The following is a 16,784-nucleotide window of genomic DNA, read 5'->3' as shown; positions in this document are numbered from 1 at the left end:
AGGACCAGAGCTGAGGGTTAACTGGGACTCAACAGAAGACTGTTGGAGTCACAATATTTGTCTTTTCCAGAAATTTCAACACCATCTAGCCCCACTTCACCTGCTGTATTTAAAAGCTTCTGGAAGACCAGCTATACCCTGACACTCTGGATCCTGGATGACAGGCCTCACCTGCCGGCTGCAGTGACTTTGGCTGGATGGCAGCGTCTCAGAGGTGATGATGAGCAGCAGTTTTACTGTTCACTCACCTCTGACTTCACTTCAACTCAGGAACCTGAAACCTCCAAAAGTTCTCTGATCTCCTAGATCCTCACTCATACTGGCCTGATACTGGTGGATAAACTAGAAACACACTGGACTGTTCAAACAACAGAGACAACAGAGCAGAGTGTTCCAGAGGAAACTGAGATCCTTCAGTGTTTAACAAACAACAGAGGATAGTTTGTCCCTCTGATGTAGACTTATTTGTACTCAGGAGGAAACATGGAGACCAGTCATACCAGCAGACTGAATAAACTGGTCTGACTGGACACAGCTGCTGAGAGGAGGATGAAGAACCAGATTAACACCGTCTCAGTCTTCCGCTGTGTGATGAACCTCCATCAGACAGGAAGAACTGCAGCAGAACTTAAGAGTCCCAAATCCACCACAGTGGATCCAGCAGTGTCTGATGTGTTTGTGTTTTTGTATTAAACTTTATTAAACAGATTGGAATTAAACAGTTTGTTCTGTTTACATCAACACAGAAACAATCAGGTGTGTCCTCACCTCTCCCAGTTTGTCCAGTTTGATGTATGTCTCCAGTTTCCCAAAACCAATCTCTGACTACAGACACAGAGACAGACAGACAGAACAACACACAGAGAGACAGAGAGACAGAGAGGGTTAATATAATCTGGCCTAAGACACCAAATACAACAAAACCTATGAAGCTCCTACATTTGAAACACGTAGAGTAGAAGCAGGTAGACGTACCAGAGACACTCTGCGCAGCCTTCTGCTGATTGGCTGCTCAAACAGAGCTGGACCAATCAGATTAAACTTCTCCAGGTAACCGTCTGGAAGACGAATGTCGGCCGGTAATGAGAGACGTTTGTTAATGTCCTGAAACACAACAGAGAGAGACAGGAAACACACACACACAGACAGGAAACACGTTAATTCTGACTGCATTAATTAACAAACTGTTTTAATCTGAAAGTATTTAACTTCAGTCTGGACAGAAACATTATTTTGTAAAGTGTTAAATTACAGCAGGTGATAGTCGATTCATTTCTAAATTAATCTTAAGCTTTAAAACACATCAGGAAGTATCGTAAAGTGCCTGGGGGTTGTAGTGGGTTTGAATCGATTAAACATCTATGAAGGGGGTGGGGAGCTTCAGGGGCTGGGCAGTGGTCAATGAGGACCTGTGCAGACTCCTCAGCAGTCTAAAGGGCACAATGGAGAAGAGAACTGAACAAATGGGGGAACTAAAAAGTATGGACCAGAAAGATTCAGTCCAAATCAAGGAGGCAAAGGGAGATAGAAGTAGAAGTCTTCATCAAGAAGAGGTGGCAACTGAAGAAACAGTGGAGATCCAACATGGAGGAGAAATAAGGAACCACCATCTCACAAGCAGAACTAAAGGCATGACTTGCTACTCTGAGGAAAGAAAAGCTCAGGCTCCAAAGGAAGAAGAAACCGCTTTCGATACACGATTCTATAAAAGGACCTCTACAGATCTTTACAAAGCAAAAGAAGGAGGATTCATATTTCTACCAGATATGCCACTTATCCACCCTTCATGTCAGCAGCTCAATGCAAGTCCCCCCAGCACCTGGTTTGTAGAATACAAACTCTACAAGACTGCCCCAGGAGTCCTGCCCTTCTTATGGACACAGATGAAGGTGATCTGAAAGAAAAAGCTCATTCCTAAGATATGGCAGCATGCAGGAGTCCTGATTCCCAAGGAAAAAGATTCCTCTGGAATTCAGATAGTTTCAGCAATAAATCTTCCACATGTTGAGCGGAAAATCTTTTTCAGTGTCACTGTGCAAAGGTTGTCTGCTTATTTAGAGAAAAACAACCACATTGGTACATCTGTACAGAAGGCAGGGATATCAGGCTATGCAGGCTGCTTTGAGCATACACGTATGATTTGGCATTTGGGGTGCACTATTGTCAAACTTAAGATGACTCTTTCTGAATCCCAGGACAAGTTTGTCCAGGCATCTGCACCAACTAATGCAGCAGCAGGAAGGACGTGGGGACCAGCTGAGGCTGTTCAGCAGTTAAAAGCTGCACTCAAGTGTGGTGACATTGTTGGGAAGGTGCAGTCTCGAAAAAGGGGTCTTTGCAAATGCGTGACAAGTCTGCAGAAAAAGTGAGTATTAGTGATGCAGGTAGATCAGAAGAGGAAAATCAACTTGAAAGACCTGTGGGAAAAGGATGGACATAAGATTAGCTTCCTTGTGAGAATTTATGATGTGCTCCCAGAAACCTGAACCAGTGGCTTGGTGAAGACAAGGTACACATGGAAGCACAACCAATTCCTGAAAGGTTTGACATCCACTGTAAAGAAGTAGAAACACAAGTCTCTTCTTCTGTTGACTGGAAAAACTATGATTCTCTGTATATAGGACAGCCAGACAGCAGCACCTTCATCTCTGGTCATGGGTTTCATGTCGTATTCACATTATTGCAGAAAAACAGCTTTTGTGCTTCAAATTTGTTGAATTTTCACCCAAGCTGCTCTGACCTTTGTGGGTGCAGCCAATCACGGTTGACCACTGTGTGTGTATATGTGTGTGTCAATGGCTACATTTATATAGCACTTTTATCCAAAGAGCTTTACAAGGTTTTTGCCGCTCATTTGCATGCCCATTCAGGCACAAACCGATGGGAGCGAGCTACCACACGCTGTGCTGGCCAACCATCAGGGAGCACTCTGGGGTTCAGTGTCTTGCTCAAGGACATTTTGACATGTGGACAGGAGGAGGTGGAGATCAAACCGCCAACTCTGTGATCAGTGGACGACCCGCTCTACCTCGTGAACCACAGCCTGTGTGTGTACCTCAGTAGAGATCTTCTTGTTTCTCAGTCTGACTCTAACTGGACTCTGAACGTCATCTGAAGAAGAAGCCGGATCACTTTCTCCATCTGAACTCATCTTCACATCCTCATGGACGATCTCTGAAAATACATACACATATACACAGTCACACACAGTAACACACACACACACACAGAACATGAACGCAGCATATGACAGCAGTACTACACTAAGTTAGGTGTACTTAAGATTCATGACTTTAAAAAGACAAATTAATCATCCACATGTCCTGTCAGTCAGTCAGTCAGTCAGTCAGTCAGTGTGTGCATATATATATATATATATATATATATATATATATATATATATTTCATCTTTATGTACTTCAGACCCCTAATTTTCCTTCATTCTGTTAAACAGTGTGATCAGGGTGGACGAGGCATACAAAATTCATATTGTGACAGAAAACAAAAAAACAAGTTTCACCACAAACTCCATGTATACATAGTACATGATTATAGTACTAGTACCCAGTCTGGAAGTGTGGTTCAGGTAATGTATTATTTGTATTATATGTATTTGCAGTATTAGTACCAAGGCGTGCAGTGTGGTTCAGGTAGGAGCTCAGGCTGCGTCCAAGGCCTCGAGGTTTCCTCAGTGAGCTGCTGTACGACTGAAGAAGAGACTGAACTGAAGACGACGAATCTCGAACCTTCAAACCTCCAGAGGAACCACGAAGAGACGCCACCTCTGGGGTGGGGGGGTGATGGAGAGATGAAGAAGGAGAGATAAAGGAGGGATGATGGAGGGATGAAGAAAAGATGATGGAGAGATGATGGAGGAGTGATGGATAATGATGGAGTAGTGGACAGATGATGGAGGAGTGGTGGTGGGACAATGGAGGGATGATGGAGGAGTGGACGGGTCATGGAGGAGTGGTGAGATGACGGAGGGATGATGGATGAGTGATGGAGGGATGATGGAGGAGTAGTGGACGGATGATGGAAAAGTGGTGGTGGGATGATGGAGGGATTATGGAGGGATGATGGAGTAGTGGATGGATGATGGGAGTGAAGGAGGGATGATGGAGGGATGATGGAGGGATGATGGAGTAGTGGACGGATGATGGGAGTGAAGGAGGGATGAAGAAGAGATGATGGAGGAGAGATTAAGGAGGGATGAAGAAGAGATGATGGAGGAGAGATAAAGGTGGGATGAAGGTGAGATGATGGAGAGATGATGGAGGAGAGATAAAGCAGGGATGATGGAAGGATGAGTGATGAAGGGATGATGGAGGAGAGATAAAGGAGGGATGAAGGAGAGATGATGATTAGATGAAGTGATGAAGGAGGGATGATGGAGGAGAGATAAAGGAGGGATGAAGTAGGAGTGGTGGTGGGATGATGGAGGAGTGGTGGTGGGATGATGGAGGAGTGATGAAGGGATGATGAAGGAGTGGTGGTGGGATGATGGGGGATGATGAAGGGATGATGGAGAAGTGGTGGTGGGATGATGGAGTAGTGGACGGATGATGGAGGAATGGTGGAGGGATGATGGAGTAGTGATGGAGGGATGATGGAGTAGTGGTGGTGGGATGATGGAGGGATGATGGAGAAGTGGTGGTGGGATGATGGAGGAGTGATGAAGGCATGATGGAGAAGTGGTGGTGGGGTGATGGAGGGATGATGGAGGAGTGGTGGTGGGATGATGGGGGATGATGAAGGGATGATGGAGAAGTGGTGGTGGGATGATGGAGGAGTGATGGAGGGATGATGGAGTAGTGGACGGATGATGGGAGTGAAGGAGAGATGATGGAGGAGAGATAAAGGAGGGGTGAAGGAGAGATGATGGTGAAATGAAGAGATGAAGGAGAGATGATGGAGGAGTGGTGGTGGGATGATGGTGGGATGATGGAGGAGTGGTGGTGGGATGATGGAGGGATGATGGAGGAGTGGTGGTGGGATGATGGAGTGGTGGTGGGATGATGGAGAGATTATGGAGGAGTGGTGGTGGGATGATGGAGGAGTGGTGGTGGGATGATGAAGGAGTGGTGGTGGGATGATGGAGGGATGATGGAGGAGTGATGGAGGGATGATGGAGGAGTGGTGGTGGGTGGATGAAGGAGTGGTGGTGGGATGATGGAGGGATGATGGAGGAGTGATGGAGGGATGATGGAGGAAAGGGAATAAAGGGATGATGGAGGAGTGATGTGGGATGATGGAGTGATGAAGGGATGATGGAGGAGTGATGAAGGGATGATGGAGGAGTGGTGGTGGGATGATGGAGGAGTGATGAAGGGATGATGGAGGGATGATGGAGGAGTGATGAAGGGATGATGGAGGAGTGGTGGTGGGATGATGGAGGAATGATGAAGGGATGATGGAGGAGTGGTGGTGGGATGATGGAGGAATGATGAAGGGATGATGGAGGGATGATGGAGGAGTGGTGGAGGGATGATGGAGGAGTGGTGGAGGGATGATGGAGGAGTGATGGAGGGATGATGGAGGAGTGATGAAGGGATGATGGAGGATTGGTGGTGGGATGATGGAGGAGTGATGAAGGGATGATGGAGGAGTGGTGGTGGGATGATGGAGGAGTGATGAAGGGATGATGGAGGATTGGTGGAGGGATGATGGAGGAATGATGAAGGGATGATGGAGGAGTGGTGGTGGGATGATGGAGGAGTGATGAAGGGATGATGGAGGAGTGATGAAGGGATGATGGAGGAGTGGTGGTGGGATGATGGAGGAGTGATGAAGGGATGATGGAGGGATGATGGAGGAGTGGTGGTGGGATGATGGAGGAGTGATGAAGGGATGATGGAGGAGTGGTGGTGGGATGATGGAGGAGTGATGAAGGGATGATGGAGGATGTTGATTGGTTGATTCAGTAGAAAAACAGGAGAAGAAAAAACAGCAGATCGATTAACTGATTGATTTACAGTTCCAAGAGACAACCAATCAAAATCATAGATCCAACCAACCAATCAGATGAGAGGGAGGAGTCAGGTGGCTGTTTATTTCACTCACAGTTCACACAGCTCCACATTCACACCTGAACCTGCCCAGTAAAACCAGTACACCCAGTCTGATGTGTTAATGAGCAGCACCACTGGAGCAGTCAGGTGTTCAGTGCCTTGCTCAAGAGCACCTCAGTGTTGGTAATGCTGCTTCTTCACTTTACTCAGAGTTATCCTGCTGGTTCGGGAATCAAACCGGCGACCTTCCAGTCACAACCTGCTTCTCTGAGCTTCAGACTGAGTTCGCTGTGAATCTACATCCATGTTAAAGGTTCTGTTTCTGTGAGATGTTACACAAAGTTTATCAGAGCGATTATCATACCTGCTGAGACACCTGAGCTACAGTTTACCTGTCCATGCTGCTACTTAACAAACACTACACCTGTACGAACAAATAGAGCTCAGCCACCATCACCTGATGTCAGCTGATAGCTAACTGTCACATGTTAGACTCCGCCTACTTCACACTCCACATTTAAAAACAAAAATCAAACAAATACGTACAACAGCAGCATTTCTCGATGCCAAGAATACAAAGAAAGGACTTGTGTTCTCGTGCAGAACGTTCTTGCTAGTCCTTCTTTGAAGAATGAACTCGTAAGTTCACGAGCACACAGAACGCCGGTGGCAGTTTGAGACGATGCGTTCTATTGGGCAACACCCCCGGCAGAGAGGGTCGCGCTGCAAACAACAGCCAGGCTTTATCACTCAACAACCAGCTCAGAATCGGGCTTATTGCCAAGTAGGTTTTCACGTACAAGGAATTCGGTTTGATATATTGGTGCATAAATAAGCACAGTAGAGAAAAATTAAAATTCTATAAAATAAAAGCAAATAAAAAGCAAGCACTGTAACCCAAACTGTACAATGAAAGCAACGACAGTTCCCTATCATACTGCTTCTGTTGTTTATTTCATTTTTTTCAAAAGTGCTTCTAAGTTTCATGAACCAAGACTTTTCTGTACATCACGAGCCAGATGTCTCTTGATTTCCGTTCAAATGTTACAACATTACTCAGAGCGTAATGACAGAATAACAGCCGTACGAAAATTTAAAATATCTTACAGTTGTGGGCCTGGCTTTCCTCTGCCACTGTTGCTGAAGGCGTCAGCTGCAATGTGTGACTGGGCCGAGACGGCTCCGTGACCGGTCTGCGAGCCAGACTGGCCGGCTGGCTAGCTAGCTGCCCCTGCAGGCGCCTGTGGAGCTTCTCAACTCCAAAAATGTTGGAGCACATTTTCAAATCACCATCAATTTTCATAAAACTTCCAATATTCAAAAACTACACAGTTGATTTCTCGCCTCAACATTTCTCAGAAGTGAATTTAGTGATGAAATAGCACATGAAAATTGTAAAAAACATTCTGCTGTTGGCTTTCTCTGCTGCTTTCTGCTCCTTGCTTGAAACCCGAAATGAATGCTGGGATATTTGTGCTATCAAGTCCATACAAGTTACCAACCAACGCATCCTCAGTAAAATGGGCGTGTCGAGAACACTTCGGGAATTTTAACCGTTCTTGGCAAAATGCAAACTTTTGTATTGGGACAGTACTTTGACCGCAAAAGATGACGTTTCACAAGGACACAGGAACACCTGACGTGTACTGTAGTCCTCATTATCCCACAATCCACTGCAGACTACTACTTCCACTGACAGTCATAAACTGATGATGTCATCAGGTGTTATATTTCCCAGGTGTGTTCAGGTGTTCACAGGTAAGTCCATCAGATGAAATGGACCAACGAAAAACAGGAAGTTAATAATGGAAACTGACAATCGTGTTGCTTAACAATGACATGCTTAACTGGTCCCAGGACCAGGTTCAGGTCCTCTGAGGGACTCAGTTCAGTTGACGACATGTTTATAGTAGGGATGCCCCGATCACGTTTTTTGCCACCGATACCGATTGCCAATCGTCTTTGAGCCATATCGGATACTGATCGTTTTTTGTTTTGTTATAGCGTAGTACTGGAATACCTTGAAAATAGCCCCCTTTTTTAAAACAAAGTGCTTAAAAAGTCCTTGAAATTCAAATGAACCACATAACGCTGTCCTATATTTTGGCTAAAGTTTTGTTCAAGTCATTATAATTAAATTGCTCAGAATCAGAAATCGCTCAGACACGTCATCATCTCTCCCTCTCCTTTCTTCCTCGCCTTGATGAGCCTGTTACCGAACACTGAATATGCCAGGCAAGTGTGGAATAAATCCAGCATGGCTGGAAAGTGATCTCTATAGCGATCGGCTTTGGACCTCTGTGTTTTATACCAACAAGGCTTACCTCGTCTGTTGCAGGCCACATTTTGGCCTTTGTCGTGGCTCAAAAACTGACATCCATAGAAACATTTGGTCTCAATTTGAACAGAAGCATCTGCAGATTAATTCCAAACCCGATATGTTATGATCCACTACAGTTAGACACAACACGAGATAAATAAATCGTCGTTTTCATTAGCTTCGCCGCCATCTTGACTACATACTTCTGTATGTTGCTGCTATGCGTCTGCGCGGTCAAGATCCGCTAGTAAACAAATACAATGTGCGTCCTCGATCTGTTTTCGCGATCGGCAACAGGAAAACATTCATTCCAATCTCCAGCATATTGTTTGTGAATATCGCCCGATAACGATCGATCTGGGCATCCCTAGGTTTATAGAACAAACCTGATTCTGGATCATTAATCACATTCACCTACCTGCTGATACACCTGAGGGAGCTAACAGGCTACTGTGTGTGTGTATGTGTGTGTGTGTGTTTTACCTGAGTCACTGTGTGATGTCACTTCCTGGCTGATGGTGTCACTCAGCGTCCTGTCCCCTCTCCCGGCCCCTCCCCTCCCCAGAGTGAGTGACAGCTGTCGTTTGATCTTCCTCATCCTCTCCATAAGGGGGGGCCGGGGGGGCAGGGGGGGGCGTGACGCTGAGGGGGGCGGAGCAGCCAGCCTGGAGACCACACCTGGACAGGTAAACATAGTAAGTAGATGATAAAATGCCAAAATATAAGTATCACATCAACACTTGAAGGACCCGGGTTGCAAAAGTAAATTTGTTTCCGTTTTTAATCAAGTTATGCTGACAGAACAAAAAGAAGTGAACTCCAGCAGCTGGACAATGAACAGAAACAAATCTGGAGTTATTCTACATCTTTAATGAACACGTGTTTGGACGTGTTGACAAAGTCCAGACTTTAGAGGTTTTAATGTCTATGAATGACAGCGAGGTGCTTGAAGGTGTTGTGGTTCACAGAACATCTGCAGGTGAACGAGTGGACCGGACTGCGACTCCAGGCCAGTATTGATTATGCAGACTACAGGACTCACTGTGCGTCCCAGCGTGGAAGCAAACGGCTGACAGCGAAACACTTCATGAAACCAAACTTGAGGATAAATAAACCAAACGCTGGTTTGACCACAGACAGCGGTGACAAAGAGTTTATAAGAGACTGTGAGAGGTGACGCTGGCTGTCTCACCGGATGTCAGCAGAGATGTGATTGGATCATTAATGGCAGATCCAGGGTCAGTTTTCTACATTATTGGTCAGCATATGATCAATAATCAGGCTGGTTCCAAATCAGCTCTAAAGGCAAGAAAAAGCGATGAAACTATGAAATGATGATCAAGATGGCTGCCTCAGTGTGTTGGTGCACATTGCTTTGTATTGTTTTACTTGTGAATTCCCTACCACAGTGACAACTCTCCATCCAGGAGAAGGACGTCTGCAGGCTTTTCAAGAGACCGAACCCCCGGAAAGCACCCTGAAGCACTGTCTCCGGAGTTCACAGACGTCTTTAACACCTCAGTGGAGACATGACCATCATCCCGTCCCCAAAAAACCACGGACCATAGGACTTAACGACTACAGACCCTAACCCTCAAGTGGACCACCAAGGAAGCCCAGCGGAGGATGTACTTCCTGCGGCAGCTGAAGAAGTTCAACCTGCCAAAGACAATGATGTGCACTTCTACACCGCCATTACTGAGTCCATCCTCACCTCCTCCATCACCATCTGGTACGCTGCTGCCACCGCCAAGGACAAGGGCAGACTGCAGTGTTTCATTCGCTCCGCAGAGAAGGTGATTGGCTGCAATCTACCATCCCTCCAGGACACGTAGGCCTCCAGGACTCTGAGGCCTCCAGGACACGTAGGCCTCCAGGACTCTGAGGCCTCCAGGACTCTGAGGCCTCCAGGACTCTGAGGCCTCCAGGACACGTAGGCCTCCAGGACTCTGAGGCCTCCAGGACTCTGAGGCCTCCAGGACACGTAGGCCTCCAGGACTCTGAGGCCTCCAGGACTCTGAGGCCTCCAGGACTCTGAGGCCTCCAGGACACGTAGGCCTCCAGGACTCTGAGGCCTCCAGGACCCGTAGGCCTCCAGGACTCTGAGGCGAGCAGGAAAGATTGTGGCTGACCCCTCCCACCCTGGACACAAACTGTTTCAGACACTCCCCTCGGCAGGAGGCTGCGGTCCATCAGGACCAAAACCTCACGCTGCAAAAACAGTTTCTTCCTGACTGCAGCCGGCTTCGTGAACAAGGCCCGGGACCCCCACTGACACTGACTCTCACACCACCTTAACCCCCCACTAAACTTTTTAGATATATATATTATATAAACATAAAGTCTGTATACCTGACTCAATGTGTTACATTAACTCATATCTCCTGGACTACTATCATGCACACTGCAAATAATCTTATACTTCATACTGTGAACTTTTGCACATCCCTGCACAAACTGCACAGCGCTTTCATTTAAATAATATATATAATAATCATTTTTTAAAATTTGATTCTTTATATTTTTCATATCTTATTGTCAATTTTCTATTTATGCTTCTTGACTTGCAGTACTTGCTTTATCTTTCTTTATATTTTCTACTTAGCCTACTATGTTTATTGTTTTGCACCAAAATACCAAAGCAAATTCCTTGTATGTGTGAAAATACTTGGCAGTAAACCTGATTCTGAAATGTCAAAATTATCGTACATTTAGGGGTCAATAGAATTATTAATCGTACATCGTATATAGGGCTAAATAATAGTACAAATACGATCATTATCGTACACCTGGCACCACTGCTATCATTAACCATTAAGGACAGACTAGTGATCTGAACTGCAGCACTAAATATTAATATCAACACAGTGAAACAAAACTACTGAACAACTGACACATTTATCACTTTATTAACATTATCAATCTACCTGACAGCTAACATGCTAACACCCACCTGACTGTCAGACAGGTTGTCTACCTGACAGCTAACATGCTAACACCCACCTGACTGTCTGACAGGTTGTCTACCTGACAGCTAACATGCTAACACTTGACTGACAGGTTGTTTACCTGACAGCTAACATGCTAACACCTGACTGTCTGACAGGTTGTCTACCTGACAGCTAACATGCTAACACCTGACTGTCTGACAGGTTGTCTACCTGACAGCTAACATGCTAACACCTGACTGTCTGACAGGTTGTCTACCTGACAGCTAACATGCTAACACCCACCTGACTGTCTGACAGGTTGTCTACCTGACAGCTAACATGCTAACACTTGACTGACAGGTTGTCTACCTGACAGCTAACATGCTAACACCTGACTGTCTGACAGGTTGTCTACCTGACAGCTAACATGCTAACACCTGACTGTCAGACAGGTTGTCTACCTGACAGCTAACATGCTAACACCCACCTGACTGTCTGACAGGTTGTCTACCTGACAGCTAACATGCTAACACTTGACTGACAGGTTGTCTACCTGACAGCTAACATGCTAACACCTGACTGTCTGACAGGTTGTCTACCTGACAGCTAACATGCTAACACCTGACTGCCTGACAGGTTGTCTACCTGACAGCTAACATGCTAACACCCACCTGACTGTCTGACAGGTTGTCTACCTGACAGCTAACATGCTAACACCTGACTGTCTGACAGGTTGTCTACCTGACAGCTAACATGCTAACACCTGACTGTCAGACAGGTTGTCTACCTGACAGCTAACATGCTAACACCCACCTGACTGTCTGACAGGTTGTCTACCTGACAGCTAACATGCTAACACTTGACTGACAGGTTGTCTACCTGACAGCTAACATGCTAACACCTGACTGTCTGACAGGTTGTCTACCTGACAGCTAACATGCTAACACCTGACTGTCTGACAGGTTGTCTACCTGACAGCTAACATGCTAACACCCACCTGACTGTCTGACAGGTTGTCTACCTGACAGCTAACATGCTAACACCTGACAGGTTGTCTACCTGACAGCTAACATGCTAACACCCACCTGACTGTCTGACAGGTTGTCTACCTGACAGCTAACATGCTAACACCTGACTGTCTGACAGGTTGTCTACCTGACAGCTAACATGCTAACACCTGACTGACTGACTGACTGACTGACTGAGGTTATTTACCTGTATTACGTCACTGCCTGGTGTTGTTGTAATGTCACAGTGCGTCAGTAACACTTCCACTGATTTCACTGAACATAAATAATTAAAGCTACATGTGTATATGTGTGTTTCTGTGTTTAAGCCGCAGCTAGCAGCTAGCAGCTAGCAGCAGGCTATGTTGTCCTCTGATTCTCTGTGATACCGTCTATGTTCTCTGTGTTTTCTCTCGACATGTTTCTGCATTGGTGCGGTGGGACGGGACCCGTCTATTTCCTGCAGTAAATGTCATCAGTGTGTTATAAATAACAGCGGAGGCGGAGCGGGCTTATCTGCTGCTGCTCGTTAACATCTCCGTCAGAATGTAATAAAATGGTTTCCCGGTTACACACGAAGCTCGGCGGTGTGTATAACTCACCAGGGGTGGGGGGATCCCGGTCTGTCCCGGGTTATCGCTGGCTCGGTTCAATCTGACAGAGTCTCGGATCTTTCTGGCTCCCAGTAATCTGCAGCCATGTTGCTGTTCCGCTCGGCTCCGCTCCTCCGGCGGGTCCTGACGGAGACTCTCACCGCACCGTGAGTGACGTCACAGCAGGGCGCCCCCGGCCCGTGTCCCCCCCGGCCTCCGGCCCACTTTACTTTAAAAATAATTTAATTATACAAACACATCGTCGAAACAACAAGCAGAGCAAACAAGAGTAAACGAGATGAACAAGCATTACTGTTCCTCAAAAACAGGAAATAAATAAACTAAATGAATATATTTAGTGTATAGTTCGTTTTTACACACAACACAATAAACAAAGACAATGTTTTTGTACATTTGCATTTATGAAAGTGATATTTTAATACAAATAAGATTTATAATAATAGAAGCAATGATGAGTTTAGTGTTCATCGTTGATTATATCGTGTTGTTGTTTGGTTTCCTTGTTTCAGTCTGAGTATTATTATAATCCACATTCATGAGGGATTTAACATTTTGGAGCCATTAGTGTGGTTGGTATTAAAACAGACTGTCCTGTGTTTACTATGTGTTTCTGTATTTGAGCTGCTTTGTCCTCTCAGGGGTGCCGTAAGGCGAACAATAAAGAAGCTGTTGCTGCTGGAGATTATTCTACGTCTCTACGTCCCGTCTATAGTTTTCTTATTAAACCTGCCCAGTTAGTCAAACCCGAGACTCTCGGTTGAACCAGCATGAGTATGTTAGTCGTGCTGAAATCCCACACTGGTCACTTGATCAAACCTACCACGAAAATCCCTCCAGCTGATCAGAGTCCAAATCAAATGTCTCCACTTGGGTAAATAAAGTTTATCTTCATTTTTTTTTAATGAAATACCAACCAGACTGTAACAAAAGAAGGAAATTACATGAATCACTGTCACGTCTGCCTCGGTTGTGTTTCTTCTGCCTCCCTATTGGCTTCTTTCAGCCACAATCGCACTTCCAAGGACCCTGCATCTCTATTAAGCTTTATTGCATTCTGTACCTGTCCACCAGATGCCCTCGGACTTCCTCCATCAATCCTGGGCCGCATTCAGCCCTGACAAAACGTAGCAAAACATTTATTTAAACAGAAACGGTGGTGCGTTGAACACCCTGTTGTGTAAGCGTCCTGCCTTTTTAATACTGCAGTGTTTATATACACATCCCTGCTGATGGGTAACACCTCTGACACACCCACCAAACGAGAGAAGTGCCGTTTCGAGGAAACATGTTCAAACCAGAAACCGTAGCAAAATGGTGCACAGACTTTCAGATGGACTGGCTCCTGGTCACCTGACTCCCACACCCTCCTGCTCACCTGTGTTTCATTTCCCATTCACCCTGTCAGAACATATACCTGCCCCTTTTCCTCAGTCAGTTGCTAGATTGTCAATGTTGCTTCATGCCTTTACTGCCCTGAACCCGAACCCGAACCCTTATCTGCACCTGCACCTGCCTACCTGTACTTTTTACCTGTCCCAGTCTCCACCCATCACGGTAAACTTATGTACCTGCATTTTTTTCAGTAAATAAATAAACTGTTCCTGCCTGCCAATCACTGGAAATCTACAGCAACATTTGAACTTTGGCAGCTGACTTGTGTGGACTTGAGGTAGACGAATATCCCAGAATGCATTTCGTGCCAACCAGAGGCAATGGAGAAGATTTTGAGTCAGACTCACAACTGTTATAAATTACATCCTACAGCTGTTATTATGTCACGAGTACTAAGTTTTGATATTTTTCAGGTGAGAAAGTATCTGTTTAGATTTTAAATATTTGTTCAGTTAATTAAAATAACGTTTGTTTGGAAATTTGCTCCAATGTTTTAGGAGCTAACAGCCTCCCGAGATGAGCTTTCAGTCAGAGTCCATGGTCATCATCCTGTGGAGAACAGTGTGATGTCAGCTGCTCTTTGGCTCTGATGTCACTGTAAATTTGGAAACAGAAGATAAAATAACTTTAGGAAGACACATTTTGGTGTAAATCTAATATTTAGTTTGTCTGAATGTGAAGCTTTGTTTTTACAGGATATGTACACATATCAACACATTTACAGACTAATCAACAAATATGAACACAAGCAGAGGCAGAGCGTCTGTATTAGACGGAGTCTGATTCTTTAATAAACACCACAGATCTGCATCTCTGTCGATGATGATGATGTCACATTAAAGTCAGGTACAGGTGTGCTGAAGCTGAGCTGCTGACTCAGTTACAAACTGATCGTCCTGCAGAGTTTGGAGCTGAACTTACCAAGTCTGAACTCCCAGGCACTCGAGGCCGAACTCTGTATTAAAACGATCAGAGAAAGAGACTCGTGGTGCAGAGACAGGGCTGCGTACAAACTGTGTGCACTGACCAACCTGACGCAGCCCGGGCTCTCCGCGCAGTGCTGACCACAGTCTGGGTCCCTGAGGGGGTTGAGTTACTTGTCATGGGGGAAAGGATGGAAAAGAGTAGGTCCTTCCGTACAGGGATCCCAGGGTTGTTCTGAAAAGAGGTTTGTGATCCCTGAGAACCAGATCATCTGTAGCGAGTTCGGGACCATAAGATGAGGCTGACCTGTTCCACCTGGTCTCTCTGTAGGAGTGCAGGAGGGTAAAGGGACGGGAGACATACAGGAGGCCCTGTGGCCTCTGCTGTGCCATCACATCCATGTCCAAGGCAGGATCGTCTCTCCATACATAGAAAAAGTTTGAACAGTTAGCTGTTTCCTTGGAGGCAAAGAGATCAGCTGCAACTGTAGTAAAGTGGTTCCAGATCTCGGTTACCTCCTTTGGGTTCAGCCTCCATTATCTGGGGAGGAGTTCCTCTCTGAAGAGCTGATATGCTGTGAGATTTACTTGATTTGGCACATCCATTGCCCTTAAGGACTTGAATCGTGGGTGTGCCCAGTTGCTCCCACCAAAGGAGAGTCACACACAGTCTGCATGCTACCAACACTTCGGCCTGCAGGTTATTTTGTGGGCTCAGGAGGCAGCTCTGCCCTGGACACTTGTTCAGAGGACTCAGGGGCACTATGTGCCGGCAGAGTGGATCTCTCTGTGGCCAGAAGCTCCCTGTGCTGAGGGTCTGCTACCACTGAAAGAGCAGCTAACCTTGTCCAGGGGGGTTGACTGAGAAACTGTAAATGATAACCCCTGATTCATGGTACCCAGGGGTCTGTCCCAAAGGTGTCCCAGGACAAATGCTGTCCTGAGAGACAGCAGGCAGGGTTCTGAGAACTGAACTGAAACACATTCACTTGCTTCCTCCAACAAAGTCAGATTTCTTGTGTAACAATGGCTGTGAAACTCGACCGGTACAGCCAATGCAGTGACTTCGTTTTCCTCGAGCACTGGACGGACCACAACGTGCCAGACGTCAGACTGCTGGAGGTAACGACCACTGACTGTGGCCTAACGGGGCTCGGTGGTCCTTGCTGATAACGTGATCTTATCTGAATCCTCTCATCAACATACCTGGATGACGTAATGAAGACGATCATGACAACATATCAGGCTACAGGTTGATGTCAGTATGCTGATGGTTTTAGACTCCATGCTAACACTGACGTCTAATTTCCTTTAAAACAAACAACTGTAATCTGTTTTACTTTGTTTGTGAAGGATGTTCTAATGTTCTTATTGTGTATTTGTTTGGACAAAAGCTTCTGATCAATATGATGTAATACAGAGTTGTGAAGAGTGAGGGGACGCTGGTTCCTGAAGTGTTTTTCTCCATTCTCTATTCCCATTTCAATTTTTTCTTTAATGGATCTCCTGAACGTTACTGAACACAGAAACTCAGGACTCTCCTGGGTAATGAAACCATCATACAGGGTTACGTTAGGACCACCGGTT

The 16,784-nt window shown here is 45.8% G+C and overlaps 1 protein-coding gene across 1 annotated transcript in view; it reads right to left on the bottom strand.

Annotated features, from left to right (window-relative positions):
* Positions 1-13,090, bottom strand: part of cdk16 (cyclin-dependent kinase 16) — a 33,297-nt gene extending 20,207 nt beyond the window's left edge. The window contains exons 1-6 of the mRNA XM_044210933.1: positions 12,871-13,090; positions 8,815-9,009; positions 3,629-3,784; positions 3,056-3,174; positions 976-1,104; positions 769-825 (exon numbers count right to left, since the gene is read on the bottom strand). Coding sequence (XP_044066868.1) covers positions 769-825; positions 976-1,104; positions 3,056-3,174; positions 3,629-3,784; positions 8,815-8,938 — 585 coding nt within the window. The 5' untranslated portion in view covers positions 8,939-9,009; positions 12,871-13,090. The remainder of the gene's footprint in view (positions 1-768; positions 826-975; positions 1,105-3,055; positions 3,175-3,628; positions 3,785-8,814; positions 9,010-12,870) is intronic.
* Positions 13,091-16,784: the final 3,694 nt, after the last annotated feature.

Source organism: Siniperca chuatsi, linkage group LG10 (genome assembly GCF_020085105.1).
Source record: "Siniperca chuatsi isolate FFG_IHB_CAS linkage group LG10, ASM2008510v1, whole genome shotgun sequence".
NCBI lineage: Eukaryota > Metazoa > Chordata > Actinopteri > Centrarchiformes > Sinipercidae > Siniperca > Siniperca chuatsi.
The sequence above is the reverse complement of the archived record's forward strand: the minus strand, read 5'-3'. Positions and strand labels throughout refer to the sequence as shown.